The following is an 18,993-nucleotide window of genomic DNA, read 5'->3' on the forward strand; positions in this document are numbered from 1 at the left end:
GAAGTCTATGTCTATCTATCTTATTAAAATTGGAACATTACAACTTTTTTTAGATGGATTTTTAAAAATGGACATCATATCTTATCTAATCTACTTTCTAAAAAAAATAACACATAGCTTCATATATTATTTAGAATATAGTAATATTGTATAGTATTATACTTATACAATAATACTAAAAACAAACCAAACTGAAATATAATATATATCGAAAATGCTTTAAACCATTACACACAAAATATATTAGACCTCAGAGATAAAATTTACTTTGAAATTACGTAATAATTATTTTTAAAAATTAAATTTCGTAATGTACCAAAAACATAAGTTTTATATAAAATTTTGTGTTACAATAAAAAGACACAACTCGCGCTTGCAAAGTGTTATTTTTACATATGAAAGACAGTTTTGATATTGTTCTTTAAACATAAAATTTAATTATACAAACTCGATACTACATAAAACTAAACAATATAGAATACATTTTAAAAATAAAACCCGTGCGGATGTGCATATGTTTATATAATATATAAATATATTATGTTACACATATTTTCATATAAAATAATACCCCAATGTAAGTTTTGTATGATAAATGTTGAAAATACAAAATATATAGCACTATATATTTTAAATAATATAGAAAAAATCTACTTTACGTTGTCATAAATTTTAAAAATCAAATTTAGTAATTAAACACATTGCTTATTTAAACACATTAGTACACATTGTTGTTTATCAAAATTTTATATTACTACACATTGCGATCATGTATAACATTTAGTAAAAACAAAGATAAAAAAAAAATTGACTCCCGCTCGGTCGAGCGGGTCATGATCTAGTATTTGTTATAAGTGATGGGTTTTTTCATGTCGATCACACTAGAGCCATTTAATTGCGCTATGTAACTGTAGCAAAGCTTATTTTAGGTTGGAGAAATGAACTAAAATGCAAGCAGTATGTAACCACATGTTGCATTAATGCATTCCAGTTATTATTTCATACGTCATGCATACATATATGATTTATGTGTAAAACATCGTTATAGCTCGAAGTAGAAACCTTGTATAGACTTCCAAATTTTCGATGGTATTACTATTGTCGGTCGAGTGTAAAAGGAATACTGGAATATATGATTGTCGGTCGAGTGTAGCTTTGTATAAAATATTGACCGTTGGTTTTAAATCATTACAAATAGTAAGCAAAATGTCTAAAAATTTACGGTATGACGAAAAAAACAAAGATGAAACTTTATTTTGGTACCATAAGTAAACTATACTTAGATGATAATCCGCGCCTTGCGCGGAGTGAACTTTTTTTTAAATATGTTGTATCTAAATAAATAATATATTTTTTTGTTATCAATATTTTTTTTTACATTTGATTAGGGATGACATGTGGGTAGGTATCATTTGGTTTGGTTTGGTTCAGTTTGGATCTTTGCAAATTTGGTTCGAATCTTTATATGTTCGGTTTGGTTTTAGATTCAGATAACCCATTTAATTTTTTAAAAACTTAAAGTTCATATATACTTTAAATTTCTCAAAACATAAAAATAAAAATAATATGTTACATATAAATTTGAATAATGTATACCAAAATACTTAAATTTAACATTAAAATTGGTTTAACTTAAATATTTGGATAGAAAATGAATAGATATTTTCAGTATTTTGGCATTTTGAGTAATGTTTAGTTATTTTAAATATATAATTTTTACTATTTTTATATATTTCTAAATATTTTGGACAATTTAAAAACATCTTAAGTATTTTGTTTATTTCTTTGAGATATTAATTTTTTTAAATAATATATTTAAGTATATAAATTTGATTCGAACATACTCGGATACCCAAAATATTTTGGTCCGAATCGGGTTCGGTTCTGGTTTTTAGATACCAAAATTTTAAACATGTTCAGATATCTAACCAAATTGATTAAAGTTCTATACTATTTTGTAGATTGGATTTGGTTCGGTTATTTGGATTCGAATTTTTTCCCAACTATATATTTTTTATTGTAACCAAATTTTAAATGAAAGTAACGATGGTTCATACTGATTTTGGGTATGCAACAATTTTTAAACCAAAACACTTTCTTTTATGTACGTGATTTATTTAGTTAATCATTAAAAAATGTTCAAGACCCATTAAAAACGATATGCTGAACTGAAAAAAAGTTACCATTGATCACAAAATTTTCAATGTGAGGCTTGTACCATTTTTAGTAATTTATAATCGTTTTAAAAAATTCGAAATACAACATATAAGAAAAAATATAAATTTTTTTATTATATGCTTAATGTGATTGTTTAATTTATTTTAACGAATAAAATTAAACGAAAAGTATAGAGGATAAAAAATTATTATCAAATCTTTATTATTCATAATCATTAATGGTAATATATATGTCAATCATATTAGGAAGTTTCGTAGCTTTTATTTAAGGAAACAATAGAGAATATTCTTTTGTATATTAATAATTGATTTAATAGTTATTTAATAAAAACTATAATATATGTGTAGATGGACCAAATTATTTCTCTAACAATCCTCAGAATAATTTTCATGATGACACGTGGCTACCAAACAATGTTGCAATGTTCCAGGATTAATATATAGGGGATGTTGACTATCTTATGATGCATAACCTTTTTAAAATGTTAATGTTGTAGATTTAGGACTAGCTAAATTTAAGTTCGCATTTGAAAAAAAAAACTCTCATTGAAACTTTTATAACAGTAATATTGAGATTTGCACAAGAAAAATATAACTGAATGACACACAAGATTATAAATAAGTCGAGTCATTTTCAGTTCATGATTTATGAATCCTAAAACTGTAATTTTTAAGACTTTAGGCGAACTGAAATGTATAATTACAGAATTGTTTCTCACTTTTGAAATGAATTTCATAAACTGAGAAAATTCTAAAATGGACAAGAATCAATAAAAGCTGAAGTTGTTGACGAAAAAAAAAACAAAAAAAAGTTGAAGGGTTGGGGTCTTTGAGTGCTGTGCTAGGAACAACTTTACAGAGACAAGACAAGTGAGAGACAGAACTTTGGCGCTACCTCTTATGAATGATGCAAACACTGCACAATGTGCGAAATAATTTCTAAATTTATTCTTTTTGTTTCGAGTTTTTATGTATTTCAAAAATGAACGCAAGTTTTTTTTTTGAAAAAAAAATGAACACAAGTTGAGGACCTTAGAACACCAGATATAATACATTATATGGTTTTAGTTACTATAAATGCTTTAACATCTGTTGTTCTGATTTTCAAATTTGTCAAAAAGATTGTCTCATCTGCCGGTCCTATTGTTGTGATCCTATATGTAAATATATATTGACTAAAGTTTTGATTGGTAAAATAGAATAAGATAGATAGAATAAAAGCATCTCCAGTGTATATTTCTATATTTTCCTCTCAAATAAAGACTTCTATTATAAATATGAATTTGTTCTAATGTACATCTCTATAATAGAGATTTCTATTTTAGAAAAAATATATAATTTTTTATTTTTTACCTTTATATTTAAATGTGAAAATAGCAAATTTCTATATTTTTTCTTATAAATAAGGGAAATTTATTATAAATGCATATATTAGAATAAATTCATTTTATAATAAAATTTATTTATCTTAAAAAAAATATAGAAATGAAAATAGATGTGAGTTAGAGATGGTTTAATAAGGAATAATCAGGAACAATCGGGAGGAATGGAGAAAAAAACATAAAGTTAAAGGAAAAGAAAGGGTAAGAAAAAAAATTATGTATAAATATTATTAAGTTCACTTCTTTTATGAAAAAGTCAGAAACCTACTACAGATCAAAATAGCAAAAACCTTCACTGAAATAAAAATGATATTTACTATACATACTTAACCAAAAAAGGAATATCCCGACCATAGAACTAACAAAATCATTAAGCAAAAGAAAAAATATAAATTTGATAGGGTTTGTATTGTCATTGGAATAGCATGTATAGAAAACTTACGATTTCTTATGTTATTCAGAATTTTCTTATCAATTTTTTTTTTGATTCCTACATTAGTAAACAAAATCATGCTATATAGCTATTCAGCAATTTGATCGTCAATCCGCAATTAGGGTGTAGAGATAAACTAATGAGGAAAATTCATAAATTTAAAATAGATAGTGTAGTCACTGTCAACCACTATAAGTCCATAAAGACCCCTTGTAGTTCACTGTCACTTTTAGACAACGACCACTGTTTTGCATCAAAAGAAGTAAAATCAATAAAACATTTATAGTATCTATCATCGTAATATTCTCCACAAATTGATCTAAACTGTTTTAGAACTAGAACTAGATCAAAGCCGTTGCCCAGAAAAAAAAAGAAACTAGATCAAGCCGAAAGATGGTGAAGAAGACGACCAATTCAATTGATATTAATAGATACGCAGACACATTTATATGACTATATATTTTTGTACAATTTTCTTTTATTAAATAAATAAAAACTGAAACCCTACCCACCCTCCAACAAACACTAGTGACAAAAGAACCTTGGTTCTTCTTCGACCCAGATGCTAAAAACTAAACACATTAACCTAAATTAAAACCAACATATAAGAAAAAGAGCAATTCACATTTCATAATACATAAAATACTTAGCTATATGTAGTCACTTCTCAAACTTTGATATTTGGGTAGTAGAACTAGTACCCGGACCAGGCAACATTTGAAACTGCTGGTGGCTAGCTAAGGCGGAGGAAGAAGAAGAAGTCGACAACAACGGAGGAAGAGGACGCTTTCGCTTCTTTTTCTCGTAGCTAATACCTCTAGCTTTGCTCTGCGAATCTCTAACTTCCCTAAGATAAAGTCTAACGGCACGTGCTCCAAATGGATTAGTCTCAGGTTTGCCTCCGTTCTCTTCAAAAGCAGCTCGAAGACGACCGATGAGAGCGTCGAGACTTCCCCAAGCTTGTCGGAGAGGACAAGGACACGGTGCCGGAGGATTAGGATGGCCGTAGAAGTGACAAACTGGCGTGTGGACTTTTGTCTTACCGAACTGATCCAAGTAACGGAGAAACTCTAGCACGTGAGCTCCGCTGCACCGAGAAAGCGAAAGCGGTGGACGGTGGTTCCTTAAGTATTGTCCGAACGTGTTCCAGTCTCTTCTCTTCTGGTTCTCGTAACGGCTTGAGTTCACCGATGGAGAGGAGGAAGAAGGTGGCTGTGCTGCTATGGCTCCGGGGGAGGACGAGGTGTTTGCGTTGATGCTGAGGTTTGTGGTACCTACGTAAGCTGAAGAGCCTTCCATCGGTTGTGGAATCATATCCATTTTTAAACAGATCGGTCGATATTGTATATGGATTGGGTTCTTGCACGGATTTTTCTTGATTCTTGATCTTTATTTGGTCGATGCGGGGAAGCTAAAAGTTTTGTTTGTGCGGTTGGGAGATATAGGGTTACTTTGTAAAGATATAATATATATCATGTGTATTAATTCTTTTATTAAGAATATTTATTACAAGAAAAATTACAAAACTTTCGGATGTACTTCTCCTTATATTTTATATTAGTTGAGTTGATAAGCAGACTATAGTTTTCAGACCCTTTACATTTTTGATACATTGTTTGTTTTGTCCCTATTTCATATACCGGGTTTGGTGCTTTTATGTAATATTCCGAAATGGATGTCGGAAGAACTAAATAACCTTTTTGGGACATATACTAAACTGGACGTTCGTGAAAACGTTTACGGGATAACTAGTATGGATGATAAATAGATAGAGAGTTACAGACTCTTTTACATAGAATTTGTTCTGATTTTGTATCAGACTTTTGGTTGGCTTCATGACAAAACAGCACTGCAAGTAATAGTTATCCTATATATAAACTAGGTTTTGCATTTCTAATTGAAGGCTTTATAAAGTTATTTTTGAGAGACGCGACGGCAAAAACCAATTTCTGCATGATTTAAATTTAAAATTCTCAGGTTGAGTTTTTTTTTAAAGCAACTTCTCCGGTTGAGCTCTAATCGTTGTTTCCCTTATTTCAATAGCTATGTTAGAAGTTAATGCGTCATGCATCAATTAAGCTTATGAGCTGGAAGAAGGATTTATGGAGCACCGGAATTGTATAATTGATTTATTGTTCTAAGAACTCTTTTAAATTTCAGAAAATGAAAACATATAATACTCCCTATATTTTAATATAAGCGGATTTTTTTAAAAAAATAATGTAGATTAAGAAAATACAAATTTATCTCGATTATATAAAATATTATTAAATAAAATTATTCAATTAAATAGATAAAGATATAATATTCTTTAGTTGGTTATAAAATTTAAATAATATGAAATTCTACTTTAAATAATGAAAATACCAATTTTTAAAATTAATTTATTTTCTCTGATTACATTTAGGCGTGGACAAAGGCAGAAGTTCGAAAATGATAGAAATATATCTTAATGGTCTTTTTCTACATCTACTGTAGAACTGATTGACAGTTCATTGTATTTACCAAAATAACCCTCTTTCGGACATGTGAAAAGGGCGACCATTATACAAAAGATCTATACATATTTGTTTTTTTTTGCCGTCTAAAAGGAATTTTATTAAAGGACAAAGCCCATAAATCAAGTATACAAAAAGCCCAAAGACAAACGGGTCAGACTAAAAAGAAAACTATGGGTCGAAGCCCAAGAACCGAAAGACAAACCGCTCTTCTCGCCACGCGTCGCACCAAGTGAAGACCAGGCGCCCATGTGTGAGACCCCAACGGACACACGTCATCTTGTCACAAATCGTGACCCAGCTGACCAGCATCACCGGAGAAACGAAGACCGCCATTGGTTTTGCCAAGACTCACCGGAATATGTTGTCGCCGCACCCATATGTTTCACCAGGACTCAATTGAACGGAGAGCTTCGTCGAGACAATCTCGAGCTCTCATCCAAGCCACTGCTGTAACCATTCTTCATCATCTGAGCTTTCTTCACCGGAGAGAATCCATCGGGAGCCGAGATCTCGTCCGTAAGTAAAGCCCCCACATCCATCACTTTCGTCAACCGTAAAATTTGAGAGTCCCAAAACAGAGCCACCGTCATCACGCATGTACCGTACGACGCGGAACCAGAAACCGACCGTTCGCCTGAGAAGACAAGGCACAACGCCGGAGTCAAGAACGGCCGACCGCCGAGAGGAGAAGCGACACCGAAAGAGAAAAACGATACAAACATAAATATATAACAGAAAAAGGAAAAGCAGAGGCCGGACCGACGGTGATGGCTAATGAAGCCACTCCGTCGGCCGGGAACGAAAGCTCAACGGTTGTGTTCTAGTGAGAAGGCGGAACGCTGATTTTAGAGAGAGAAAAACTGTTCAAACCTTGATCTATACATATTTGTTTGATTAGAGACAATAATATTTATGATGAGTCAAATTTATTTGCCTGAAACTGAAATTAATAAATAACAATAGAACCATGAAGAAAGTTAGACCACAGGATGGTCTTCCCCTTCCCCTTCATTAAATTCAATCTTTTTATATTAGAACTGACAACAGTGACAAGAACATCCTGTGGTTATCTATAGAGTTCTATTATTGTATCGTACTAATTCCAATTCGTGTCTAGTTTTTGCATATATTATCCATCCAGTTTTCTATCTACCTCTTTCTGACATCATTAACCAACATAGATAGAACTACTCGATCAACAATTAAGTTATTGTTTTGTGTATACATCCTAATTCCATAAAAGGTTCAGAGTAAGGTTAAGCTTTATTCAGTACGTATTGTTAAGCTTTAATCAGGATTAATTAGTGTACTCAAATTGTTAGGACACTGATTATCAACTCTTTTTGTCTTTCAGTTTCTTTTATTTTTTGATATTAAAATTTTTGAAACGGATTTATGATAATGTTTCTTTTATTGTTTTATGCCTATTTTTTTTTAATAAAAAATGTAACTAACGAATACTCTAACTCTATTCGTTGCTTTTCCAAAACTCTTATTGTTTTTCTAAAATTAGCATTTTCAAAATTTTTATCCAGTGTAATTTGAAAAAATTTAAGATATGCAAAATAGTTAAGTTGATTAAAAAAATTAAGTATGCGAATTAAAAAATATTAAGATGAAAATTTATAAACGATCAGGTTGTTGTTCGCATGGAAAACAAATATATGAATTATAATCTCATATTATAAGCTAAAACATGAACAGAGATCTCAATTTTCTGATTAATACAAAGTATGAAAAAGACAAAATTTTAAGACACCCAAAAACATTGGATGGATATTCTAAATTGTAACCAATTAACCTTTATTTAGAAAATGACCAATTAAAAATTGAGTTAATGTACAATTAATGTGAGATACACATAAAGCAACTCCAACACTAGTTTCTTGCAATAGTTATTACTATTAAAAGAAACTAGATTTTGACCCGCGCTTTGGAAGCGCGGAATATTTTACGATGAAAAATTTCACTAATAATTTAACAAATATTTTGGTAATTTTTAAAGAGTGTGTATTTAAAATATTTTTGCATTTAAATACACTGTTTTTAAATTCAACCCGATTGTGATTATACCGGTTAATCCGGAAATCTGACAATTCAATTTAGGTTTTTAAAATATACATATTAAAAAATCACTAAAACCCGAGACTAACCGATTGAACTGATGGATAACCGATATGTAATCTAATTGGATTTAAATTGTAATAGTTTCATAATTTGTAATCTTAAATTTTAAAGTTTATTATTTTGCAATTTATGAAATTATAACGTTTCTACAAAATTTTAAAGAGAAAATGATATATATAAAATAACTAAGATTAATTATTGTATTGTTTGAAAACATTAATAGTAGTATAAAAATATATTGTTTGGAAACATTGATAGTAGTATAAAGAAATAAGTATATTGTTTGGAAACATGGATAGTAGTATAAAGAAAGGAACATTAGTGATTTAATGTAGGTTTAACTATAAAGTATAAATGTGTATTTAATTTAAAAACTTACAAAATAAATGTTAGGTCCCACATAATGTTTCTGTTTTAGTGGAATATTTTACGATGAAAAATTTCACTAATAATTTAACAAATATTTTGGTAATTTTTAAAGAGTGTATTTAAAATATTTTTGCATTTAAATCAGTGTTTTTAAATTCAACCCGATTGTGATTATACCGGTTAATCCGGAGATCTGACAATTCAATTTAGGTTTTTAAAATATACATATTAAAAAAAATCACTAAAACCCGAGACTAACCGATTGAACTGATGGATAACCGATATGTAATCTAATTGGATTTAAATTATAATAGTTTCATAATTTGTAATCTTATAATCCAAATTTTAAAGTTTATTATTTTGCAATTTATGAAATTATAACGTTTCTACAAAATTTTAAAGAGAAAATGATATATATAAAATAACTAAGATTAATTATTGTATTGTTTGGAAACATTGATAGTAGTATAAAAATATATTGTTTGGAAACATTGATAGTAGTATAAAGAAATAAGTATATTGTTTGGAAACATGGATAGTAGTATAAAGAAAGGAACATTAGTGATTTAATGTAGGTTTAACTATAAAGTTTAAATGTGTATTTAATTTAAAAACTTACAAAATAAATGTTAGGTCCAACGTAATGTTTCTGTTTTAATAAGATAGATGATACAAATCATACGAGCACTTCTACGAGCATTCTAGCAAAGATTTGATGGAATGTCTCAAAATTAAAAATTAAAATAAAAATGCAAAATGCATGAGAGTATTTGGTTCCAATATAGAAAGCACTAGGATTCTGAATGAAATAAATATTTGGAGATTCGTTGGCTGTATCAAAGACTAAAGCAATTTCATTCCCATCATCATCATTTATTTTGATGCTTCATCAATATTTGTCTGAAGCTTGACGTTGGCATGGTAAAGGGTGTTGCATTATGATTTATGATCTCTGTTTACTGAATCAAGATGATTGGAACTGTGATCATATCTTTCCACATCATCATCTCCATGTAGCTGCATCCCATAAGTTAAGTTACCAGCTCTTTATTCTCCAGAATGGTTCCTAAGTATCATCTCCATGTAGCTGCATCCCAGACTAAAGCAATGTTCATTCCCATCATCATCATCATTTATTTTGATGCTTCAACTTTCTTCTTCTTTGTTCTCCCGAATAGTTCCACTATCTCAGTCTCTTTTCTTTCTTCTGGGGTTCGGAAACCATGTTTATTGTTTCTTCAGATGTTAGTTAGGATTTGTTTCTGCGGAAATCCATTCAGACAAATTTTTATTTTGTTGACTTAGAAGTTGGATGAGAAATCCTTTTGCATTTACAGTGTGGAAATTTTATTTTTGTGGTTAAAATGTAAAAAAATTGTTTCTGAACACTATTGGACTTTGTTTTATTTTCAAGCATTAAATAAAAAGAATTTAGCCCACATCAAAAGACTCTTTGAGTTCATAAGTTTTAAATATTTCTTCCCACATCGTTATTTTTTCTGATAGTGTGCTTCTTTATATAGAACATAGAAACATCTATCAAACGTCGAGCTAAGTAACAAGAGCTTGTGACCCATGTGGGGACAACAAGATGGTGGGACACTGACCCTGTTCCACGGACTGGTTCTGGTGTGGCATGTTTCTGAGCTGCCCAGTCCAAGCTGAGAGTTATATGTCTGGTTTGAGCGAAGGCTTGAATTAGGCGTGTGCTAAAGATGGAAGGTAATGCGTCAGGCTGGTTTCACAGAGCAGCGACTACCTCTCACTCTCAGCAGTGGACGGATAACGGCTCGGCGCCGTCCAGAACCAATATGGCCTGCTGGTTCGTTGTGAGCTAGACCACCATTTTTTTCCTTTTTATTGAAATACCTATATTTTCGGTTATAAAGAGATGATACCTCGAATTAGCTAGCCACTGGTATCTTACGAACAAGAATTGTGTTTTTTTGGTGTGCTCCCCTGGCCGGCGACATTTCTCGTCCATGTTTCAATATCATAATTAAGTTGAAACATGGAAACCGAAGTACAAATGTGACAGAGATTGCTCGGTCAGCCAAATAAATGTGTTTTTGGTACGCAATGAAGGTTCTCGGGGTTGCTGGAAACCGGTCTTGATCATTTCAAAAAAGGTGGACATAGTTGCATTCTTTTGATCGTCTTGGATTTTTGTTATCTGTCTTTTACTCATGCAGACCTACTTTCTTAATGTTCAATCATATTTTATGAATGATTTTGAAATAAGATTTGATGTTATGAAGTACAAATCTCAGTCATGTGTTTGAATCCATTTGATGGTGGGAGCGAGAGCAGATCATGTTTTTGTTTTGTTTATTGCCTTTATAAACATATTTTCTTTACTTTATAATGTCAAACTGTTTTGATTTTATATTTTCACATAATTAGCAAACTTTCATTGTTATTCAGACCAGCTAGGTGTTCTCTGTTGTGTTTGATTACATTTAGAAGGAGATTAACTCCATTTGCCCTTCTCAGAAAAAAACCATTCTCTTTATCCTCTTTCTTTGCTTACTATCCCTTTGTGGATCCCATTACCAATACAAATACTAAATTAGCCTTTTATTTCTTTAATATATTTCTTCCACTTCATTAACTCATTTATTTTTTCAATTAAATAAATCAACTACATCCACAAAACAAAGATGGCCCACATAATTAATCTTAACCAATCATATCCAAGCTGTCTCACACTTCTTTCTTCCTCTTTTCTCTACCATCGTGGAAGCTCATCTTCATCATTCTCCATTGATGATTTTGAAGCCTGAAAAAAAACAATTCTTGTCTGTTTTCGATGATTTTTTTTCTCGAATAGCATTTAAATATTGTTTACATCATAGGTAACATTAAAAAGGTAAAAATTGATGAAAATTTAGAGAAATTAAAAACGATTTTGAAAACTGTATTTATGGATTTCGGATATATTTTATATTTTTCAGATAATTTTTTTACTGGAATACTATTAAAAAGATGGATATATCTCGGCAAGAGTAAAAAATAAGATTCGATGCAAATTTTAGAAGATTAAAAAGGATTTTAAAAACTGTGTTTATGGGTTTAAAGTATAATTTATGTCCGTTTTTGATGATTTTTTTTGTGTGTAATTTCATTTAGATGAATAATATATCATGGGTAATATAAAATCCAAAACAAATTAGTCCTAAAAATTAATTAGGTAGTGGAAGGATAATTTTGAGTACTAAAAGAACTAGTTTAGTAAGGCAAAACTATCTCATTATGTATATTCTGTTTTTACAATTTATGATTGTATTTTAATATTAATTTTATCAATATTAAAATATTAAAGCAAATTACTTAAATAATATTTCAAAAATAAATTATCATTAAAAGAGTAAATATTTTTTTTTGGTTTAAATCTTCCAATTTAAACTTGTGATAAAAATACTTTATCTTCTTATTTTGATATTTATATTTATGATTGGATTAAAAATTATAGATATTATAAAATAATAAATATATTGTTAACATATAAATTTAAAGATTTTGTAGTTTACGTTTTGTATTGTTTATTTTATTATTGATGTCTTACTTTGTTAACTAAAGAAATTTATAGTTTTGCACGGAGAATATATATAGTAGGTGATTTCATTAAGGGTATTGGTTTCAAAACATTCGAAATCTATGGACTTTACCAATTTTGTAGTAGTATTGTAGTGAATTAGTATTAGTAGAGAAATGAATGATGTCATCATTGTAAAAATGGGGGCAGGAGAGGTATGGGATCTTGGATTGAATGTGGAAGTGGTTCAAACTATTTGAACGTGAAAATTTATTATGTTTTCATTGTGTGTAATTTGGACTACTAGAATTACTGGTTTTATTGTGTATAACTCAGATTACTAGAATTATTGGGTTTATTAATTGTAACATGGCATACTAGAATTACTGGGTTTTATTATGTGTAATCCAAAATTCCTATATATTGCAAGTAGTACGTATATTTAGTATATAGAACTCATATATTATCTATTAGTAGATGATCTTTATAGTAAATAAGACTACTAAAACTATTTAGATGATTATTCTCTAAAGTTTTAGGAATATTTATCATTTTCCAAAATGTTTCCTTAACTTTCATGATTGTTATGTGAATGGTAAAGCTATATTAAGAAGAATCTATAAAAATACTTATTTCTGGTAAACTGTTTATGTAAATCCTTAATGAAATTTATTGTATAAAATCATCGGTTTTACTACAAAATATTTTATTTAGACATGGTTTTACTAATAAAACTTAAAATTTGTCAAAATATTACTATGCATAAGATAGTATTACTACTATCTTGAAGATTATCAAAAATTACTAAGTGTAATTAGAATATTGAATTTATGTATATAATGGTTACACGTTTCACACGAATATTTTTTAGTGATAGAAGGTGTAATGTGATATATTACCACAACTTAATAGTTAATATTTACTGACAAAATGTGTTTGTAGAAGATATACTTAATAATTTTTTCGGACATAATAAACTTAATAAATTTAATTATTCTAACCTGTCTTTTGCAACATATACAAATTTTAAACATTTAAATTTCAACTATCTCGAAGAAAATATTTGGAAATATTATCTTTTCATATTCGAAAAACTGATTTGTGCATAAAAAGTAAAAAAGTACAAGTGCATAGAGAGAGTAAAAACAGTTGAGAAAAATAAAAGAGTAAAAACAGTTTAAACCGCAGATTCAAAAGAAGGAATATGAAATGTACCAATGTATTATGATAACTAGAGAGAAGGAACTATCTCTATACATTTTTTCAGTTAAAAGCTTAACACTCTCAGACATTAATCTCCATAAACATAGTTAACATTGAACTGGATTATTAATACAAAAAGACATATACACAACATTAAACAAAATAAAGCAGCTGCTCAATGCTCATTGAACAAAATAAAGCAGCAGTAGCTCTCAGACATTAAACTCCATAAACATAGCTTAACACTTCATTCTCGTCCAAACCCTATCATCCATTGTGTAAACATACATGTATATAATCCAAACTGCACCTGCTCATTGATCCTGTTATAAAATAAAGTCCAATTATTTACCAGCTTCCTTATATCACCACCAAAACAACCACGGTACCACTATCTCTTCCTCTGCCACCACTCTCTCCTCTACCACTGCTCATTCCAGTCTTCCACCACCACTGTTATCCACCTGAGAAAAAAGTTAAAGTCGTAACGTTTAATCATCATTCATGCCAGAAATAGATCAAATGGCCAAGAAAAACTCAAAATGCTAAAAAGGGAGCATTTTAAAAGTACTTACAAACCTACAGAGGTTCTGAAGAACATCAAAAAACCTATCAATGTCATCTTGATTCTGGTAGTTCTCAATCAACGTCATAACAAAACACTTGGAGGCATTGATCTCTTGACATATACAGAATCAAGATCTAAACAGAGAAATCAAAGCCCTTCTCACCGGCGAAATCGATGGTACTCTGGGGAAAGAGGATTTAATCACCGGCGAAACCGAATCTGACAACTTTTTGATGGACCCTAGCTTATGATTTTGAGCGAAGTGTTTCCAAATCAAACATGTCGCAAGCCGAGAACAGGAGAGACAGAGAGAGGCACGAAACCTGAGAAATGAGTCTAAAACGCAGCGTTTAGGTTTGGGAACCGGGTTGTACCCGTATGGATTTGGGTGGTCGGGTTTCTGTGGTCGGGTTATGTAATTATCTGATTTCATTAAGGTTGTAGATGTCTTTAACGCTGTTTTGTATTTAAAAATAAATGAAAAAGAAATTATATTTTATTGTTGGGAGAATTTATAATTTTCTAAGAGTCAAAGGGGCATCTCAAGTTAAAGTCCCATTTTTTAGAAGCAAAAAGAATTGGAGACTGATCAGCAGATTAGTTTAGATTTTCTTTTCAGATTCTACACGCTTACAGTTAATTATATGTATTGTTATTTTAAACAAATTACTCAAAAATGATTGTGCAGTTTATTTGAGGAAAATAGAGTTGCGAAGCATTAATACTAATAAACAGTACTTTATTTTATTTCATTAATTTACTCTTACCAAAAAAGAAACACAAGGGTACCTTTTCTGTTATTTTCTTCCGGATATTAACTTTTTTATTCCCAGAAAAAAGGGAATCTTTATTTGTTTTTGTGTAAATTAAAAAAAAGGAAAATAAACGAAGAAACTTGGGACCAAAGACATTCAGTTACTTACTGATCTTATGACATATACGCGTTACCAAAGCTATCAAAGCTTATTTATATTTGTCGAGACTTCACCAAAGCTATCACCAGTTCTCAAATTTTACTTTCACAAAGGCTTTTTTTTTTCTCGCTTCAAAGAATCGATCTTTCACCAAATTATTGCTGAGTTCTCAGATTTTCCCTAAGCTCTCAGAGGAATCGATCGTTCAATTGCAATGGCAGGGCCAGAGTTGTACTTCGAGAAGTTTCTCGGAAAAGGCTCTTTCGGTTCGGTGAGTCTCTACAGGTACAAAGGACGACCCGACGGCAAGACCCTTTACGCCGCCGCAAAAACCTCCGACCATGAACACTCCGAATCTCTCTACAGGGAGTTTCAAATCATGTCTGAACTCAAAGGATGTCCGAGAATCGTCCAGTGCTACGGGACCAAAGTGCAAGAGAGACTTAACGAAGAAGGTCGCTTGCAGTACAAGATTCACATGGAGTACGCACCTGGAGGAAGCTTGAGGAGTTTCGCTAACCTATTCGAAGACAAGAAGCTGCCTGATGTTTTGGTCAGAGATTTTACTCGTATGCTTCTAGAAGGGTTAGCCGACATCCACGGTCGCGGGTACGTTCACTGCGACCTCAAACCAGCAAACATCCTCGTCTTCCCGAGTTGCTGCCTCAACAAGAACGGTGCGTGGATAACGTCTCACGAGTTGAAGATTTCGGATTTCGGGTTGACGAGAAGAGATGGAGACACTAGCTGGTGGCAACCTCATCGTCCCTTTGCCGGAACAGCCATCTACATGTCTCCGGAGTCGGTTTCTCACGGCGAGACAGGGAAAGGCCTTGACTTGTGGTCTTTGGGATGTACTGTACTAGAGATGTACACGGGGAAAAGACCTTGGTGGCATACAGACTACAAACTGAAGGATCTCAAGAACTGCCACGAGCCGTTGATTCCAAGAGATCTTCCTTTTGAGGCAAAACTCTTTCTGATGACGTGCTTCTCGCCGGAGGCAGACGATAGGAAAGACGCATCCACTCTGTTGAGTCACATCTTCTTGCGTAGTGGAGATGATAGTAAGATCACAGAGTCGTCTCCAAAAAATACCAAGACTGGTAGTGGTAATACGAGGACAATCACTGTGGAGTTAGAGAAACTTAGAGAGAGGCTTTCGGAATTGAGGTCTATTTGTGTATAGACTCGTCGAAGTGACAGATTCAGTGCGTAGGAAAGACCATATCATTATTGCTTAGCTCAGATTTAATTTTTGCTTAGTAGAATAATGTAAAAGATTTTTGGTATATCACTGAATATATGATGGTATTGTTGACTTGTTTGTTCATGTGTTATGATATCGTTATATGGAAATCACATTGAGAAACTGTGTTGCTGAGTTCTTTACTGAATTTATGCGAACAACTTGATAATATTATATATGTTGCTCTTCAGGTCTTGTTTATGCCAAGAACATGATCCTGATTAAACTCATTTTAGTGATATATAATACCTCCGGCCTTCTTTTTTTCTCTGCTCTTCGACGCACTTAGTTTACTTGATTTGTCATCCTAATTTCTGAACTTAATTACAGCTAATTAATTAGCTTCCCCTGTTTGTAACATCCCTTAGGGCATCATTATCAAAGTCCTATTGATAGTCCTTAAAATAAAAAAAAAGCAAACCAAACATGAAAAAGAAGAAGGAAGAAGAAGGACAAGCACAGGGACGTTCCTTTTTAAGAACTTTTTGCCTTGGTCCTCTTTGGTCCTCCTTGGTAAATGTGAAGGACGAGCAAGAAGGACATGTTGATAATGTTGCTCTTACTCGTGGTGTTGGAGAGTGCATTCCCACTAGAATCAACAAAAGTAACACTACTCTATAATTCTGACATTGTTACATAAGCTCTGTTAAGCTATTAGAGCATGATACCTAATGGCAAATCTAGATTTGTTAATTATCTTCCTAATAATACTTTTTGACAAAATATACGTGAAAAGAAAATTAAAAAGATAAAAAAAGCCTATATTTCAAGAAAAGAAAAAAGAAGCAGAAGACGTCCAATAAGAATCGAGTCTCATGATGAGAATCTAATTGTTAGGATATAATCGTCAATTAGTAGATCTCCACAAGCGCTAAAATCCCCAATGGAGGGTAAAATAGTCATTAGCTATAACAAACTAATTTCCTTTTTTCCGATACATTCAGAAAAGGAAAATATTAGTGAGAGAGTCGCTTCCTCTATATATACACGACACAAGAGTGTAAGATCACCTATTCGTGTTACGCTCTCTTCTTCTCTTCTCTTTGCTTTCTGTTCGAAACTAGGGTTTCTTCTTTCGCTTACGCGTTTTTCTTCCCTTACTAATCTCTCTCGAGATCTAGCTCCACTTTTTTCTAGGGTTTGTAAAAGCAATGGCGATCAAAAGGGTGCAACGTTGCTGCGACAAACCATTCATGAAATTCGTCAAGTTCCTAGGCAAAGGCTCATACGGCTCCGTCGATCTCTACCGCCACACGAAACCCGACGGCTCAACCTCCTTCACCGCCGCCAAGGTCTCCTCCGACCGTCGGACCATCGAGAGAGAGTTTCGAGTTCTCTCCCAGCTCAAAGGATCTCCACGGATCGTCCGAGTGTTCAGCCCTTCTCTCCACGAAGGATTCGACAACTCTCTCGGAAGCAGAGTCTACGAGATGCCTATGGAGTACGCCTCCGCAGGTAATCTTTCCACTTTCATCCGCGCTAACAAACGGTTGAACGATTCGACCGTCAGAGACTTCACTCGGATGATACTTGAAGGTTTGGTCTCGGTTCATAGTCTCGGTTACGTCCACTGCGATCTTAAACCGGATAATCTCCTTCTTTTCCCGGTTTACGATCAGCAAACGTGGACTTACGTTTACGACCTAAAGATTGCGGATTTTGGATTGGCGTTGAAGGAAGGGGAGGAAGTATCTGATAACTGGAGTTACCATTCTCCCTTTGTGGGGACTCCTATGTACATGTCTCCCGAGTCTGTCGAACACGGTACCGTCGGGAAAGCCCTAGATCTGTGGTCCTTGGGTTGCGTTGTTCTCGAGATGTTCACCGGTAAGCGGCCGTGGTCAGAGTTTAGGAGTCTTTACGATCTTGAGGATGTTTTGGTCGAGGACAAGAAGGTGCCTGAGATTCCAGACACTGTGCCGTCTGATGCAAGGCAGTTTCTGGACAAGTGTTTTGCGTTGACACCTGAAGATAGAGGAACCGCTTCGGAGTTGTTGTTGCATCCGTTTCTGGCCGGAGATGATAAGAAGACTGTTGATGAGACCATCATGAAACCTCAGGCTGAATTGGCAGATAGTGTTACTACTACAAAGAAGGCACTGAGATTGAAGATTGTTTCATCGAAGCTCCCACTGTTTAAGAGAGTATCTAATAAACCTCTAAAGCTGAAGATTCTTCCTCCAGTTTCCACTTTTGTTCCCGTTCAGTAGAGTTTACTGGAAAAGCTTTAGTAGTTACCACTGTAACAAATGTTGATTCTTTTATTTGCAATCTCTATTTGTATGAAAGTTAAATTGATAATCAGTATAATTCCACTTTTTTTATGTCCAGTTTTAAAGTGAATTTCCCAAGAAAAGACCACAGTTGTTTACTAGTCCAGTAACCCATACTGATTCTAACTTGTAAGTGTTATAGTTTCTCTGACATTAAAAGAAAGGTTCAAACATAGAGTTGTTAAAGGTTCAAACATATGGCCCGGTTAATCATTCATAAAGCTTTGTAGTATCTAATCACCAACAGTATCAAAAGACCACT

At 32.3% G+C, this 18,993-nt stretch overlaps 3 protein-coding genes across 3 annotated transcripts; 2 read left to right on the plus strand and 1 right to left on the minus strand.

Moving 5' to 3' along the window:
• Positions 1–4,394: 4,394 nt before the first annotated feature.
• LOC108807434 (protein LIGHT-DEPENDENT SHORT HYPOCOTYLS 3) lies at positions 4,395–5,483 on the minus strand. The gene has a single exon (XM_018579722.2). The coding sequence runs from the start codon at positions 5,310–5,312 to the stop codon at positions 4,653–4,655; it is 660 nt and encodes a 219-aa protein (XP_018435224.2). The 5' UTR covers positions 5,313–5,483; the 3' UTR covers positions 4,395–4,652.
• Positions 5,484–15,259: 9,776 nt separating this feature from the next.
• LOC108810311 (mitogen-activated protein kinase kinase kinase 20-like) lies at positions 15,260–16,487 on the plus strand. The gene has a single exon (XM_018582431.2). The coding sequence runs from the start codon at positions 15,424–15,426 to the stop codon at positions 16,396–16,398; it is 975 nt and encodes a 324-aa protein (XP_018437933.2). The 5' UTR covers positions 15,260–15,423; the 3' UTR covers positions 16,399–16,487.
• Positions 16,488–17,448: 961 nt separating this feature from the next.
• On the plus strand, positions 17,449–18,782 carry LOC108810662 (mitogen-activated protein kinase kinase kinase 20-like). Its single transcript, XM_018582768.2, has one exon. The coding sequence runs from the start codon at positions 17,610–17,612 to the stop codon at positions 18,666–18,668; it is 1,059 nt and encodes a 352-aa protein (XP_018438270.1). The 5' UTR covers positions 17,449–17,609; the 3' UTR covers positions 18,669–18,782.
• The last annotated feature ends 211 nt before the right edge of the window (positions 18,783–18,993 follow it).

Source organism: Raphanus sativus, chromosome 6, assembly GCF_000801105.2.
Source record: "Raphanus sativus cultivar WK10039 chromosome 6, ASM80110v3, whole genome shotgun sequence".
NCBI classification, from domain to species: Eukaryota; Viridiplantae; Streptophyta; class Magnoliopsida; order Brassicales; family Brassicaceae; genus Raphanus; species Raphanus sativus.

What these genes read in the sequence shown, in the direction of transcription:
- LOC108810311 (XM_018582431.2), top strand. Translation starts at nt 15,424, where the DNA reads ATGGCAGGGCCAGAGTTGTACTTCGAGAAGTTTCTCGGAAAAGGCTCT.
- LOC108807434 (XM_018579722.2), bottom strand. Translation starts at nt 5,312, where the DNA reads ATGGATATGATTCCACAACCGATGGAAGGCTCTTCAGCTTACGTAGGT.
- LOC108810662 (XM_018582768.2), top strand. Translation starts at nt 17,610, where the DNA reads ATGGCGATCAAAAGGGTGCAACGTTGCTGCGACAAACCATTCATGAAA.